We start from the raw sequence: 16101 nt of genomic DNA on the forward strand, positions 1-16101 counted from the left end.
GTGACTCCAGGGGAATAGCCCGGGCGAAAGTCTTTTTTTTGGGGGACCCATCCACCACCCAAACCTGCCTCCTTACAAGCAGAGGTGGGTAGTAACTAGTTACATTTACTCAGTTACATTTACTTGAGTAACTTTTTGGATAAATTTTAATGCAAAATACTTTTTACTTTCACTTGAGTTATATTGTTTTAAAGTAACAATACTCTTAATTGAGTACAATATTTGGCTACTCTACCCACCTCTGAGTACATATATATATATATATATATATATATATATATATAGACACTGTAGATATATATATATATATATATATACACTGTACATATATATATATATATATATATATATATATATATATATATATATATATATATATAAGAATATATTTGTGTTTCTTGTGCCTTGATTTATGTTATGTTTGTAAAGATTTATTTTTGTTTTAGTTAAAGGGGTATTGTTTAAAATACATGAATTTGCAGATTATTATTTTTGATTGATTGACTACGTTCATGTTCTTATTTTACAAATAAATCAGACGTTACTCAACAGTTACTCAGTGCTTGAGTAGTTTTTTCACCAAATACTCTTTTACTCTTACTCAAGTAATTATTTGGATGACTACTTTTTACTTTTACTTGAGTAATATTGTTCTGAAGTATCAGTACTCTTACTTGAGTACAATATTTGGCTACTCTACCCACCTCTGCTTACAAGCACTCGGGACTGCTTCATCGTCAGAGGTGGGTAGAGCAGCCAAATATTGTACTCAAGTAAGAGTATTGTTGCTTTAAAACAATATAACTCAAGTAAAAGTAAAAAGTATTTTGCATTAAAACTACTCTGAAAAGTACAATTTATCCAGAAAGTTACTCAAGTAAATGTAACTGAGTAAATGTAACTAGTTACTACCCACATCTGTTCATTGTTTACTGCTGTCAGCGCATTGCTCACCTGATCGCAGCCTTTCAGGATACATGAATTCGGGTACATTGCTTTTCATAGGAAAACATATGTCTGCAAAAACACAATGATTCTTATTTTCAGCTGATTATACACTAAAGAAAACAGCCTTTTTTTTCCATCATATTCAATTTCTCACAACATATCCCCCTAAATCCTACACACTGGACACCTTAAAGGATTGGAGAGAGCTGCAACCTTCTCAACTAACTTTCCGAAAGAAAGCGAAACAAAAACATTACATTTCTCAAAATGATGAAGCTTTGCTTTAATAGAAGAAACATGATCAGACATCACAAATACAATTAAAGAGACATTGTACAGAGAAATAAAAAAGCTAATCAATATGTAAATAAGTTTAATTGTAAAAGGAAATCAATAAAAAAGGTGACAGAGCAGCACTGATTCAAAATTCATCAGACTCTGCTGAGGCAAACGAAGGTGATGTTCAATTATGTGTGGTGTGTGTGTGACTGTACAGAAGTGTGTGAGGGCTCTGACGTGCTGACAAAATATTTCCCATCTTATTGTTTGGCATCTTTAACTAATAAAGATTGATCGGCCTCCGTTCCTCGTCAGTTTGCAAAAGAAGTTCAGGATTTTCCAGCCCAAAGACCAGACTCTGGCTGGACCCAGTCTTCTCCCATGATGCTTTGCAGGCTGAAATCTTTGAAATACTCCAGGCGGTGGCTACGAGACAGAGAATTTAATATAAAGTGATCAAAACTCTCACAGAAACGCTAAAACATTCATACACACATTTACGCTGCACACGTCATTTTGGGTGTAATTACAGAGCAATGTGTTGGACTGATGTAAAAAAATTAAGTTGTCAATACTTTGTCATCAAAACCTTGTCAACTTTAAAAAAAAAATGCTTAAAAAGTCTGTCAGTAAAATATGAAACTAATTAAAGAGGCAACATGAAGATCAGTTTCTGTCAAAGAGTTGTAAAATGTCCTCTGTGGCTGCGAGGGATGTCATCAGGGTTATCTTGGCTGTGGATTGATCGTTAAATGTTCTACATGTAACTTTCTACCAGTTTAATAATAATCATAGGAATCAAACTCACAAGTTGGGTTGTTGGCCCTCCACGAGGTCCTCCTTGGGGACGGGGTAGAGTGCCTCATATGTGCGCTTCTCTCCTGAGCCGTGGATGGCGTAGGAGTTCATCTTGTTGACATTGGGAGGGAAGTACCCCCAGGGGACGAGAGCCTCACCCATCCATACGTCCCCTTTGATCGTGGCATTAAACACCATGGGCAGTTGTTGCTGGAGAAACAAAAATAAGAAATACTTTAACACATGACTCAAAGTGCTGCTGCTGACATCAATAACTGCTTCGACGTATACCTACCACGAACGCTTGGCCGACTCCTGACAGCAGTAATATCAGGTGCTGCCCATGTCTGAAATAAAAACACAGTTTCAAACGTTTGGTCACATGGATGTTTCAACCAATCAGATCTAACTCGCAACTCGTCACATACCAACACCTGATCAGAGGCACTCTGCGTCAGTCAAACTTTTACCCAGGACCCAGCTGTTCATCTCCCGTGTAAAATCAAAAGTCAATGGAATCATTTCAACGACAACGTAGTGTGCTACTATGTGTAGCATGCTACGCTAGTGACGCTAGTGATTTTCTTTACAATCAAACTTACTTACTTTAAGCCAAACCATTTTTTTAAACCTAACCACGTGCTTTTGTTGCCTCAACTTCAGGAAGAACACCTAAAAAAACAAAGGGTTTTTTTTTACGTACGTTATAAGCGTGTGGATCACCAGAAGCCTCATGATATGATATTATCACAATACATAAGTCATGATACAATATCATTGTGCTTTCAAACATCTTTTGATATGCTGAGTGTTGCGATAACATATATTGTGATTTATTACCTTTTTTTATTCAGGAAAACCCTTGTCAACATTTGTTTAATCTGATGAGATAAAAGTTTTCATCTGTTCATCTAAATTTAGTCATTTGAACTGCAGCTAAATGTAATTTAATGAATTATTTAAATAATACAAAAATCGATACTTGGCGTCATATTGCCACACAAAAATATGATACTATGCTGTATTGATTTTTTTCACCCACCCCTACTACGTTCTAGGTTTATTTCAGTGTTCCTTATAAAAAGGTATAATCACAAAGTTGGGGGACAGAGTTGTCTCGCATCTGAGCGGAGCGGAGGTATTAACAGTGCCGAATAGACCTCTGTGTGAAAGGGACAGCCGGCAGGACAGAACCATGGATGGGATGGGTGTGACCATGGGCGTAAATATAGACAGTGCAGGCAGTGCAGTTGCACAGGGTCCACAACAAATAAGCTATAAAAAATATTTAACTGAATGAATATCTCCTTATTTTGACGTGTCGTTTATGTGTCTAGAACGCGTTGCAGCAGCTCTGTACTTACGGACAAAACTCCACTTCCAGGTAATTTTCTTTTGTGCTGTCGAGGAAGAAGCACTCCACAACTGAGGAGATGAAGAACAAATAATAAGAGTAACATTAACAATGAAATCATTGATTTTAAGCTTCAGTTTAACATCAAGTAAAAATAACAAATAACTTTTGTATATGATATGATACCTTCAGCTCCACTGACATGCGGGGTGCCACAGGGATCTATTCTTGGTCCTGTTTTATATTCACTTTATCTGTTCCCATTAGGACGCATTATCAGCCATTTAAGTGGTGTATCCTGCCACTGTTAGCCAATGTCACCCAGATCTTCCCGTCCTTTAAGCCAGATAACGTTAACTGTCTGAGCACTTCAATGGAGCGCTTCACCACTTTTAAGAAATGGATGACTTGTAATTTTCTGCAGGTATACTCAGAGAGAAGTAATAATCTTTGGCCCTGATCAACCAGCAAATAAATTACAACCCTTTATTGGTCCTTGGGCGACTAATATAAAATCTACAGTGAGAAATTTAGCCATCACTTTGGATTCTCTATTGAACTTTGAACCACGTCAATAATCTCATTAAATCCTGCTACTTCCTACGTCCTTTCAGCTGTGTCTTTTTATGACCTAGAATGGCTTACTCATGCTTTTGCATTCTTGCACCTCGACTGCTATAATACACTGTTTACATTCCTCAGTAAATCTTCAGTAGCTCGGCTTCAACCAGTGCAGAGTGCTGCAGCTTGAATTTTAACTGGGGCAAATCGTAGGTCATCATATCACCACGATCATCACCTCCCTCCACTGGTTGCCAGTTAAGCTCAGAAATTATTTTAAGATCCTTTTAGCTCAACATGGTTTCGCCCCCAGTTATATAGCTGACCTTCTGACTACCGATGCTCCAAGTCGTGACCTGAGAGCCTCGATCCTACCCTCACTAGTCGCCCCTAGATTAAAGTTGGTAACTAAAGGTGGCCGGACTTTTGCCATCAAGGCCCTGAGGCTCTCGAATTGGAGATTGGGCTTGCTAGAACATTACCCGTTTTTAAATCGTAGCTTAAGACATATTCTTATAGAAAGGTTTCCCTTTAAATGCCTGGTTTGTAACTTTTGTGTTTTTTTTTAACTACTGTAATCTTATTGTTGTTTTATTTTCACACACTTTGTGGAGCACTTTGTAGCCTTGTTTAGATAAGTGCTATACAAATAAAGTTATCATTCATAGTTGTTGTTATTACATATGTGAAACTCCAAAGTCCAGACCTGATACAACAACTTAATAAGTGACACTAATGAGGTCAAACATGGGGCTAACTAACCAGACATCACACTTACTGAAGTTCAGTCAGATAAGGTTATTACTCAACATTACAGGGTTTTTGTTGCTGTGTCACCAACATACAATGATGCCGTAAATATTATGGCCTAATAAACACAACCAGCCTCAATGGAGTGTATTCACAATTTTATCTGGGCTTTCACAGTGACGTAAAATAGCATAACAAAGACTCCATAAAGTTAAATCACAATGACAATAACAACGTTATGATAAGAACATAAAAGCACACCTGTATAATAAAATGCAATCTGTTCCGACAGGTCATAAATGTTTATAATGTTCAGTTTGGAGTCTGGAAAAATCACACACTCTTCAGTTATTTATAATCGGTCCAAGGAAAAGTTTGACGTATCGGAAATATGCTCACTCACTGTCTTATCGAGAGTTACAGTCAGATGAGAAGCTTGGTATCTCTTTTAATATCTGTCCATTGAACAGGGATGGTTAGCTTAGTTAGCATTATGACTGGTAACGGGAGAAAACCACAACATACTTCAGTTTTTATTAAGCAAACGTTAGTGGACATTAGTGAGATACTGAGGTTGGTGGATTTTTTAAAAGTGAATTTAAGCAATCCATCTCTGGGCTGATGCATTCTTAAAACGAGTTATATTGTTGTATTGCCTGTTCAACTGTGCCTCTTGGGGGGAAGCATCATTTGAGTTAATGACAGGAAATCTGCACAGCCGGAGAGAATCATAAATGCTTGTCTGGAATCAGTCTTTTATGAAATGACTAAACATTTTATAGGAGCCAGACACTGCACTGAAATGAACTACAATTGTAACCTCCAGATGGAGGGGGTGGGCTTTTGTTTCTTTTGCTTTGGCTTTATCATGGGGACCTTTTGTTTGTTTGTTAGTTTGTTTTAGGGCTGCAACTAACGATTATTTTCATTGTCGACTAATCTGTCGATTATTCCTTCAATTAGTCGACTCATCATTTCATAGAAAAATGTGTTCAAGTGTTGAAAAATGTCGGTCTGTCTCTTCCAAACCCCAAAATGATGTCATCTAATTTCTTGTTTCATACTCACGCCAAAGGGTTTTAGTTCACCGTCATGGGAGAGTGTGTAAAGCTGCCAATATCTGAACGTAAGAAGCTGCAATAAGAGTATTTTGGGTACTTTTATAGTACTTCTCTATGAAAAATGACTCAAACTGGTTAGTCGACTACTAAAATAGTCACTGATTATTTTAATAGTCGATTAGTCATCGATGAGTCGACTGATCGTTGCAGCCCTAGTTTGTTTGTCTCCAGGCTTGATGTGTTGAATATGTCACCTAATGATATAAGGATTAGTGCTGATGGACTTTGGAATCATTAATGTTATAAACACTGCAAAGACGTGTTTTTGTTTTGTCTGCGCTGTTTGTGTTTATGTATTTGTTTTTTTGTGTTGATGTTCTTAAAATCTGAAAAACCTCAATTAAAAAAAATGGGAATGTTGGTAGGCTGTTGGCAGCTGTGGAGGAAGGATTCAAAACTTTAATTCTTCAGTAAAATTTTTGATATCCCACAGCAAATCTTAAAGTTCTGCAGTCGGGAGAAATTTTATCAGCATCATTGCAACATTTCAATTTACTTTAACATTGTTCAAGGTGGAGCTTTTAATTCTTGTAACATACCTGACAGTTTGCACATTTAAAACGGTTATTCCCGAAACAAAAAACACAAAAGAAGATGGAAGATAAACTGTGCCCATTTGTGTGTTGACTCAGCAGAGGTAAGGTTACATGAGAAATATTCATCTGCAAGAGTCAAATATTTAAAAGCAATACAGAATGCAGGAGAGCCTCACTGCGTTATATTCCATAATAGACTGTTTTTATGTTTTGGTGTCACCTGCTGCCTGAATCGTGTGTTTGTCTTTACATTAAAAAGACATTTCCACCTTAAGTTTGTGCATGAATCATCTCCAGACTGCAGGAAACAAAGTGTGTGATGCCCTGGAGCTCTATCTACAGATGGATTTGCATGTCTACCAAACATACAGCCTCGCCTGAGCCCCCACCTTCATAGTCCCAGAGTCCAGGGAAAGGCTGACTGGGTGGCCCTGCAGGAGCTGCTGGGTCATTGAAGAAGGGACCAAACATCTCGATCTTCAGCCCTCCTTGTCCCGGAGAGAAGTTGATCCTGATGGGGTCATGAGTCACGGGGTCGCTGTCCCAGGTGTGCCAGATCAAAAACTCCATTTTCTTAAAAGGGCTGAAGGAAAAGACTTCAGTGAGAATCTGCTGTGTGACAAAGTGACGCTGCGCAACAACACATTACAAACTTACAAAGATTCACAGCAAAGCAGGACGTAGATCAGCGTCAGACACTGCAGTCCACGAGCGACCCCCATGATGCCAAAGACTCACTGGTTCCAATAGACTGAACTGTGCTGCAGCTGGGCTCCTCAGGTCTGAATCTACGCCCTGCCCGCCTCTTTAAGCAGCTTGTCATCAAAGCAGGTACCGACGAATGCGGCTCTGTTACTTAATCATTTATCAAGACAGTAAAACTGACTGCCTGGAAAACTTGGAACTATCAGAGTGAACACACTTGGTGTCAAGGTTTTAGATTAGACCTGATTTCAGCCCTGAACACCTGAACCACTGTTTTCCGACAGGATAAGGACGTCAGCTTTGGTTAACTTTGCTTCCAATAGGTCTAAACGGTTCATTTTTAAGAAAAAAAAACAACATTAACACAAAAGGCCATTCCTTTTACTCTGGCGCTCCATTCACTCAGCGAGTTCTGTCCCCACATTTCAAAGCTCTGTCCTTTTAGCGGTGGAGACATTTAACGTTTTATGATGTAAATGTTTTGCCTTTTATTTGAGTTTTTCTTGGCTTTGTTGACAGACAGACACATAGCCGCATTAACATGTAGAAACACGGTGCCCACTGCCCACCCTCCGATTCTTTGGCTGCTCTGCAGTGTGCACCACCTTGGACTGATGGCAGCTAACGTTAGGTAGCTAGCACGCTGCTCATTTGGCCATTACACCTGGTAAACACCATTTTGGGGGCAGAGCATGTTGCTGCAGAAACATGTACAGAACAGTGGATAGAATGGATAATCCAGGGGCAGGGGCACGAAACCCCCAAAGAAAAATACTCAAGTCCCTGACTCTAAATCCATGGGGTGTGTGGACACTGGAGGAAAGCCAACAGACCTCGCTGACATCCCGCCCTCCCTCTGGTTCTTCTAGTGGAGGAGCAGAACACAACCTGGGTCAGTGGGGTTTGATGGAGGCTGCTTGGGGGCTTTTTTTCCCGCAAGAGTTTCATGTCCCGTCCTCTGGACAGGCGGACCTGTCCCTCTGGACCATGCCTTCTGACGTTAACCCTCAACAAAGTACCAACAGACGGAAACGTTTTTAATCAACATTTCAAAGTGGAAATAGACGACTTTTCAGCTGGTTAGTGTGTGTTGTGGAAATTTTCTGCTGGTGAAGAATGAAATAGAGACTTCTGCCGGCCGACAAGGTTTTTATTGTCTTTGCAAAGAAAAGGTCAATCAACACGTGAGCAGTCAGAATGAAGAAAGACCCTGAGCATTTGAAAGCCTAAAGTGTTTCACACCCTTTTGTCTGCTGCAGGTATTGGCACCGACCCCCTAGGGTGTGTTTCACACCTGGCGTATCCTGCAGGGTTTTGTATCCAGGTGGGAGGTTAAGAGGTCTAGACATCACAATTTAAAACAAAAGGACCTGGTATCTTGGTGAGAACTTTTATCCTGCAGTAATCAGTGTGTAGCTCCTGCCATGTTGAGGCAGAGGGTACTGTCTGTAGCTCTGGTTGAGGGATAAACAGATCTGTGTGGGTACATGAGACCCTAAAAAACAGGCTGGACCATGGGGAGTACCACCAGTTGGTCCAGGAGCCAAAACAGAGTGCAAAAAAGTTTCATTCTCATTTGTGATTGGGGCCCTAATTTTAATGATAGTAGTGGCAACGTATTCTGTTTCTACTCAATATTAAAGGGAAATTTCGGTTTATTTCAACCCGTCTCCTATCGTCCTAAATTTGTTTCAAGTCACTAGTGACATAGAAATAATAGTTATTTATTTGAGCTAGAATACACTGACGAAGAGCTTCGTGCAATTGAAGAACGGAGGAGGAGAGAGAGAGAGGCGCAACAGGTAGAGGACGAGAGAGGAGGAATGGCTGCTGCAAGGCTGCGTAGCTCTGGAGATTGGTGGTGTACCTGTGAATGCTGTGCCCCAGTGCCCACAGAAGAGGAATGCCTCTGTTGCAAGGAATGGGACCGGTTGCAGCCTTATTTTCAAGGTCTGGATGTGACCGAGGACGAGACACCTCCACCTGGAGTAGTATCCAGCTGGGCTTTATCTAGAGCTCGTAGATATATTTCGGCCGTGCTTTGGAAAGCAGAGCTAGATGGTAAACAAACATGGCAGCACACCGGTAAGGTAAGACAACACGTTTACATGTGGTTTTCTATATGTTCTCTGACATTTATCCTAACGATATGAGGCGGTCTTTGTGGAGAAAAAGCTTGTTTAGTGGACTAACTTTGCACTTGAAGGTTGCCCGTTCACTTACGTTTTAACAGGTCTGACGCTACTATGCGCCCCGGCTGTATCTAGGCTAACGGCTAACATGCTAACTATTATTTTTATGTCACTAGTCACTTGAAACAAATTTAGGACGATAGGAGACAGGTTGAGATAAACCGAAATTTCCCTTTAACAACTAACAACTATGATGAATATATTTAACGTCACAATTAATTATTATCTGTGAAAAACAACAACAGTTTAAAGGGTAAATAAGATGCCAGGGTGCATGAAAAGCATCAAATTGAGCTTGTTTCAGAAACAACGTCCCCAGAAGACGAGCAGCAGGCTCGTCCTCTGATTGCACCCATGTTCAGGCCAGGCTCCTTTACGAGGAGCTGCGGAAGTTAACGAGAGTAGCCGAAGAATAAACCGGAAGTCGAACAGCTCGGAAAGGCGGAAGTAGCACTAGCATTAGCTTTGTACAGCTGCTGAAGTTTACCAATAGAAATATAAAGCCCCTTGTGACTGTTTGTCTGCGCTCCTGTCGTCATTTATTAACGGAAACATGTCGCGACAACGAGATGAAATAAATACACGAAATCATAAAGTGACTTTGGTTCGATACAAAAAGTTCTCATAGAGAATTATCACAAAACTAAAACTGAATTCCGCTTCCGTATCTGGCGTTATTAAAGCTGTAAGCGGTTAAACTTACAGATAATTAGCTTTAACATTCAATGAAACGTGAACGAGCATTTATATTCTATTTATATTGGAAGCTTTTATGCTCTGTTAGCTGTTAGCTCCTCTGTTAGCTCCTCTGTTAGCATTTACAATAATGTACAAGCATACAGGTGACTCAGGTTAGCATACCTTATTAGCCGAGTTAACTCAAGAACAGAAACTTCCAAACTTCAAGAGTCGGACATTTTCATGCAGCTCAAACTTCCTCCTCTGTTTCTTCTTCTTCTGGTGTTTAATGGCGGTCAGCAGACAGCTGTTAGGTGCATCACCGCCACCCTCTGATGTGGAGTGTACATCCTTGTGCCTACATTTATTCTGCTTGTCCAGCTGGTCTTCTCCAAAAATGGAAATGTTGTCATATTTTCCTCATACCTGAGTTCCAGTTTGATGTGCTCCTTTTTTCTGTCTGTCAGTAACTAATAATCAATAACACTCTCGAGTGTTCCCTGCATGTGACACTGTTCACACACACACACACACACACACACACACACACACACACACACACACACCAGTCCGTTTCATATTTACCAGTTAACTTAAGTGTAGGCCTATCTCACATAATGTTAAGCAGCGTGTTGCCATGACAACAGCATCAACACTCCTCCTGTGTAGTAGAGGAGCAGTAGAGGAGCGGAATGGAGGAGGACAAGCAGAACCCGGAGCACCGGAGCAACAAGGTCCGGAGAAGACAAGCAGCAGGCTCGTCCTCTGATAGCAGCGATGTTGAGGTGAGTGTTGATGACGTCATGGATAAAAAGGGCTTGACAGCAGCCACACTAAAGACACGAGGAAGAGTCTCGGAAGTTAATGTAACCAGTGTGTGAAGCTTGGTCAGTGATTTTCACAGGAGGAAGAGAAATTCTTGATGATGTTATAATGGCTTCCAACTTGTGCGTATGTGTTACACAGTCAGTTAATGTAACCAGTGTGTGAAGCTTGGTCAGTGATTTTCACAGGAGGAAGAGAAATTCTTGATGATGTTATAATGGCTTCCAACTTGGAGTGAGATTCAGCGGCCGACCACAATTTTGTTGTTAAAGCTGGCATATAAATTTTTGTTTGTCAACTGATTTGGTAGATGCATCCTAACAGATTTTTGGGGCGCCTGCTGGAGATGGATAGGGCCTCATACCTTACATACAAATAACACACAGAGGGACAATGGTGGTATAGTGGGGGTCCTCCCACAGAAAATTTAGATGTGACTTCTTGCATTCTGGTGCGGTTAGGGGTAGCACTGTGGAGATGGGCAATACCTACATTCATTCAAAGCCACCCTGACCCGCAGGGCCTTCACAAGTGAACCTGCATTCAGCTCAGAGTGACTGAAGTAGTTAAAAGCAGAAACTAGGACTTGTCTATGTGGCATATAGCCTATTACTTTATAGACACGAGACCCATTTTGGATTTAAAGCAAAAATCATGGTGGAAATGGTTGAATATATTTTGATTGGGATCTAACTAAAATATTATTTTGGGAATAATAATATATTTTGTGTATTATTGTCGTCTAAAGAGCATTTCATGATATTTTTCTAGACTATGCAAGTCTAAGAGTGCCTAGACCTAGGCCATTTCATTTTTGGCATTTACAAAGCTCTCCAAATGCCTTTTGACATAGCTGTGGAAATTAATGCAAAGTCACTTTCATGCTAGTGCTGCACGATTTGATAAAAATGTGCGATTGCGATTTGAGCGGACTATATCGTGAGTTGCGATTGCGATTACAATATAATAAAAATAAAGGTGTCATTAGTCTTCTTGCTTGACTCCTACATTATATTAGGCACAGTCAAACACGCTGCTCACACAGCAGCACGGCACGGCACTGTACACACAACAGAGCGAGCCTGTCTTGTGTTCAGACGTTGTCACGTAAATGACAAATTCCAGCACGCCATAGCACAACACAACTTAATTTTTCTTTTGTATAGTTTGTTATGGAGTCCGTGATTTCCCCGTGACACTTAGAGATGTTTGTGTAACTGTGCTTGGATGTTGTTTTATGAGGCTCTGGCGTCTTTCAGGTGTCTCTTTGTCTTAACATTACACGGCTCGTCTTTCTCTCACATGCATGCTTCGTACTTTCCTCTGTGCTGTCTCAAGTGCTGATATAGATTGGTCATGTTGCCGTGGGACGTGGCGACTTAAACTTTTAAACTTTTACACAGCACGTCTTTCTGTTCAACGTCGCCGTACCTGAATCCAAAGTATCGCCATGTAACAGACGTTATGTTTTTTTCACCACTAACTCAGCCTGTTCTTGGTCGTGCTCATGCTCTTCTTCAGCGTCTGTGTTGGTCACTGCTGCACGCCGGCTGGTCACCTGACCATACGTTGAGGTTTGTTTGGTTTTTGTTATTGTCTGTTTATAGATTTCGTAATTTAACTTATGTATATATTGTAATTCACTCGTTTGGATAAAAAGTGAATTGAATCATTAGTTTGACATGTGTCATTTTCATGATTATACAGTATAATTCATTTTAAAAGCAGATGGATTTCACTATACTAACCTGGGAAGAGACGAGGGCTTTACTCCACTATAAGGAAATGGCTCCGAGACGATGTGTAGCCTACCCTGAACATAATTACTGATTATTAAAATAGACATTATAAAACAATCACAGCTTCCCAGAGACTGTGATGGGTGGCAGTCCAATAGAAAATTGAACAGAATAGTAGTTGCGTGTTAGTGTTGTTCAGATGTAAAATCAGCTTTAGTTTGTGTGTGGTGGTGAGCAAGGCACCGTTCATGAACTGCTGAAGATTACACTGGACATTTTGAGATGTAATTATGATTCAACTGTGCATTGGTTAAAGCAATGAGACGCACTGAACATCGGTATTACACATTTTGATCACCTGCCGTTCATTAAGTTCGCTATGCCATGGCCACCCCACACTAGCTCTACGGCCCACCTTGGCCACCCCAGTAAAAATGTTCTGGACATGCCACTGACTGTGAAACCATTAACGGGTCCTTCAGGCACATTTCCAGATGAAATGTAATGATCTGAGGTCCCAGTACAGGGTTTTGTGACCAAAGAGATGCTGGAACTCATTCTGCTGCGTGGATTACTTGACAAAACCATTTTAGTTAGTCTTGTGGGTCGCCAACAATCACAAACTGTGGTTGGGTCAAAATAAATCCGTCATTAGCTTGATATGAAACATATTGATCTGTACGCTGTGGTCTCAGTTTGTCTGCTGAGCCACAGCACATCCCTGCAGGAAACCACTGTAGCTTCTAACTAAATCTCTGTGGTTTGGAATTTAGTTTCTCTCCCGTGTCCTGTTTTTACTTTAGATATCTGTTCTATTTTACTGTTTCATCTTCACTTTCAGCTGAGTTGTGTGAAGTTACTGTTGATGATGGCTTTTATGTTATGATAAAATACAATCACAGTTGTACAGAGGCCAGTGCTAGCCCAGGCCCATCTGTGGACACGGCCCTGCAGTTGGTTATCTCTAACATTGTGGGTTATTTTCCACAGACATGCTCTGAATTAAATGTATGGTTTTAGATGGCTCACTCCACCCTGACACATCACTAACACTCCCCTCTGTCTGTTGCTATAGAACCAGGGACGAAGAGGCGGAAGCAAGCATCACCGCTGTCAGTGCTGTGACAAATCCTTCTCATCATCTGGAAAGTTAAAGGTTCATGAAAGAATTCACACTGGAGAGAAACCATACAGCTGTGATCAGTGTGGGAAAACTTTCACTCGGTCATATCAACTAAGAGTCCACCGACGTGTTCACACCAGAGAGAAACCATACAGCTGTGACCAGTGTGGTAAAGCATTTGCTACATCAAGTCAGCTTCAATGTCATCATCATACTCATACTGAAGAGAAACCGTACAGCTGTGACCAATGTGGGGCAGCTTTTAAACGAGCAGATGTTCTGAAATGCCACCAGCGCATTCACACCGGAGAGAAACCATACAGCTGTGACCAGTGTGATAAAGCATTCGCTACATCAAGTCAGCTTCAATGTCATCATCGTACTCACACCGGAGAGAAACCATACAGCTGTGACCAGTGTGGAAAATCTTTTACAGTTCGAAGATACCTAGAAAATCATCAACGTATTCACACTGGAGAAAAACCATACAGCTGTGGCCAATGTGGAAAATCTTTTACAGTTCGAAGATACCTAGAAAATCATCAACGTACTCACATTGAAGAGAAACCATACAGCTGTGACCAATGTGGTAGAGCTTTCAGTTGCTCATATTCTCTCAAGTGTGACCAGTGTGGTAAAGCATTCAGTACATCAGGTCTGCTTCAATGCCATCATCGTACGCACAATGAAGAGAAACCATACAGCTGTGACCAATGTGAGAAATCCTTTAGAATTCGAAACCACCTAGAAGATCATCAACGTATTCACACTGGAGAGAAACTGTACAGTTGTGGCGACTGTGGGAAAGCTTTCTTCACCCATGGTAATATTACTAGGCATCAAGTTGTTCACACCAAAGTGAAATCATACTGGTGTGACAAATGTGGGAAAACCTTTGCTTCCTCAGGTTACCTTAAAGTTCATTACCGCATACACACTGGAGAGAAACCTTACAGCTGTGAACAATGTGGGAAATCTTTTTCTTGTGGTAATTCCTTAAGAGCTCACCAACAATGTTACACTGCGTCGCCCTGAACGGCCATCAGAGCCAAGCTGGCTGTATCCTCTAATGTCCACAACTTACTCTGATAGATGTGTTGTTATATTCTGAGTTTTCACATTAAGGATGACCAATGCTAACACTGTTCTGTAAGGCAAGTATGTTATTATTAGCATCATCAGGAACAAGTTGTTGATACCAGATTGATATGATGTATCTGGTCACGTGTTTGATATTTGAAGTAGATGTGTTGAAGTCTGTGTTAATTGGATGAAAATGTTTATTAGTTTCAGTCATATTTTAGTCATTTTAATCCTTCATACTTTTAGTCAACGAAAATTCAAAACTATCTAGCCAGACTTTAGCCATTTTCTTTTCTATATGTTTTTTATCTATATGTTTTTTTGAAAATCTTTTTCTTCCTGAGCTCCACCTGTATAAAGACGGAGGCTCAGCAGGGCCGAGCTCTTCTTCTTTTTGACTCTCGTTGGAGGTTCAGAGACACAAGTTTAATTGATAGCGCTTTATTAGAAGACTGTTTCCTGTTTTGTTTTGTTTTGTTTTTGCGTAGAGGATTTTAATGTCCATATCATTCGTTTAGATCAAATAAAAAATAGATTGTAGGCTCTGCAGTGGGATCAAAGTTCCTGGTGTTGGTCTTTTCTCTGAAAGCCTCCTGTGATAGCTTTACTACTACGTTGAATTGAATTTGAGTTGTTATTAAAGTGATGATCAAATGATGATGTAGACATCCTAGTTTTATTGACCATCTTTCTAACTGTGAACGACTTCTTTAAGCATTCTGGGGGGAAATTCATGGTCATCATAGAAGCCGGCATTGTTGCAGATCACTTCTTTTTTTCTTTCTTTCCTCTGATCAATCTTGTATTTGTCCACTGTAGATCGGAGCTTTGCTTACAGGGCGCTGGGCTTCAGTGTGCTCGCTCTGCTCTTGCCTCCTTTTCAAGAAGAAAGTCGAGCACGCTTTTCAACTAGTTATCCAGAAATCCACCTGTATTGCTCGACCTCCCCTGGATCATTAGCCTGGCTTTAACATTAGCTTGGTGCTGCATTAGCTGCTTCATTAGCGTTGATGTTGCTTGAAGCACGGTCAGGGATGGGCAGTATTTCTATTACTTGTATTTAAAATACCTATTTGAGTATTTTGTAATTTGTATTTGATAAGGCCAATAAAAAACAAATGTAATCTGTAACTAAATACTTTTGAGTGGAGTAATTTTGTATTTAAAATACTCAAAATACTTTCTCCTTGATTCAAAAAACAAAAATAATAGGCTGCACATTCTTATAATATGGGATGTAACAATATTTTTTACTTTTTAAATATATTTGTATCTATATGTTTATTTAATCTTGGGCCCTTCAGTGACCTCGTGGTCTGTTTCACTGGACTGTGCATCACATAGGAAACTGTATGTTGTTGTGGTTGATGCTTGGGATGAGTATGCTACAAATGAACTGCCTCACGTGG

General features: G+C 40.3%; 2 protein-coding genes across 4 annotated transcripts in view; one reads left to right on the plus strand and one right to left on the minus strand.

Annotated features, from left to right (window-relative positions):
* Window positions 1–1216: 1216 nt before the first annotated feature.
* lg23h4orf33 (linkage group 23 C4orf33 homolog) lies at window positions 1217–10241 on the minus strand. Of its 3 annotated transcripts, XM_049568371.1 has the most exons (7): window positions 10106–10205; window positions 8920–9106; window positions 6737–6930; window positions 3390–3450; window positions 2321–2372; window positions 2036–2235; window positions 1217–1653 (listed from the first exon to the last, which is right to left on the minus strand). In XM_049568371.1, the coding sequence occupies exons 3-7, from the start codon at window positions 6915–6917 to the stop codon at window positions 1557–1559; spliced, it is 591 nt and encodes a 196-aa protein (XP_049424328.1). In that variant the 5' UTR covers window positions 6918–6930; window positions 8920–9106; window positions 10106–10205; the 3' UTR covers window positions 1217–1556. The 3 variants fall into 3 exon arrangements, with proteins under 3 accessions (XP_049424328.1, XP_049424327.1, XP_049424326.1); XM_049568370.1 differs by lacking the exon at window positions 8920–9106 and having other exon boundaries at window positions 10106–10241; XM_049568369.1 differs by lacking the exons at window positions 8920–9106; window positions 10106–10205 and adding an exon at window positions 7005–7140.
* Window positions 10242–10595: 354 nt separating this feature from the next.
* LOC125884280 (zinc finger protein 345-like) overlaps window positions 10596–16101 on the plus strand; it is a 39472-nt gene continuing 33966 nt past the window's right edge. The window contains exon 1 of the mRNA XM_049569178.1: window positions 10596–10707. Coding sequence (XP_049425135.1) covers window positions 10615–10707 — 93 coding nt within the window. The 5' untranslated portion in view covers window positions 10596–10614. The remainder of the gene's footprint in view (window positions 10708–16101) is intronic.

This window comes from Epinephelus fuscoguttatus, linkage group LG23 (assembly GCF_011397635.1).
Source record: "Epinephelus fuscoguttatus linkage group LG23, E.fuscoguttatus.final_Chr_v1".
In the NCBI taxonomy this organism is placed as follows: Eukaryota; Metazoa; Chordata; class Actinopteri; order Perciformes; family Serranidae; genus Epinephelus; species Epinephelus fuscoguttatus.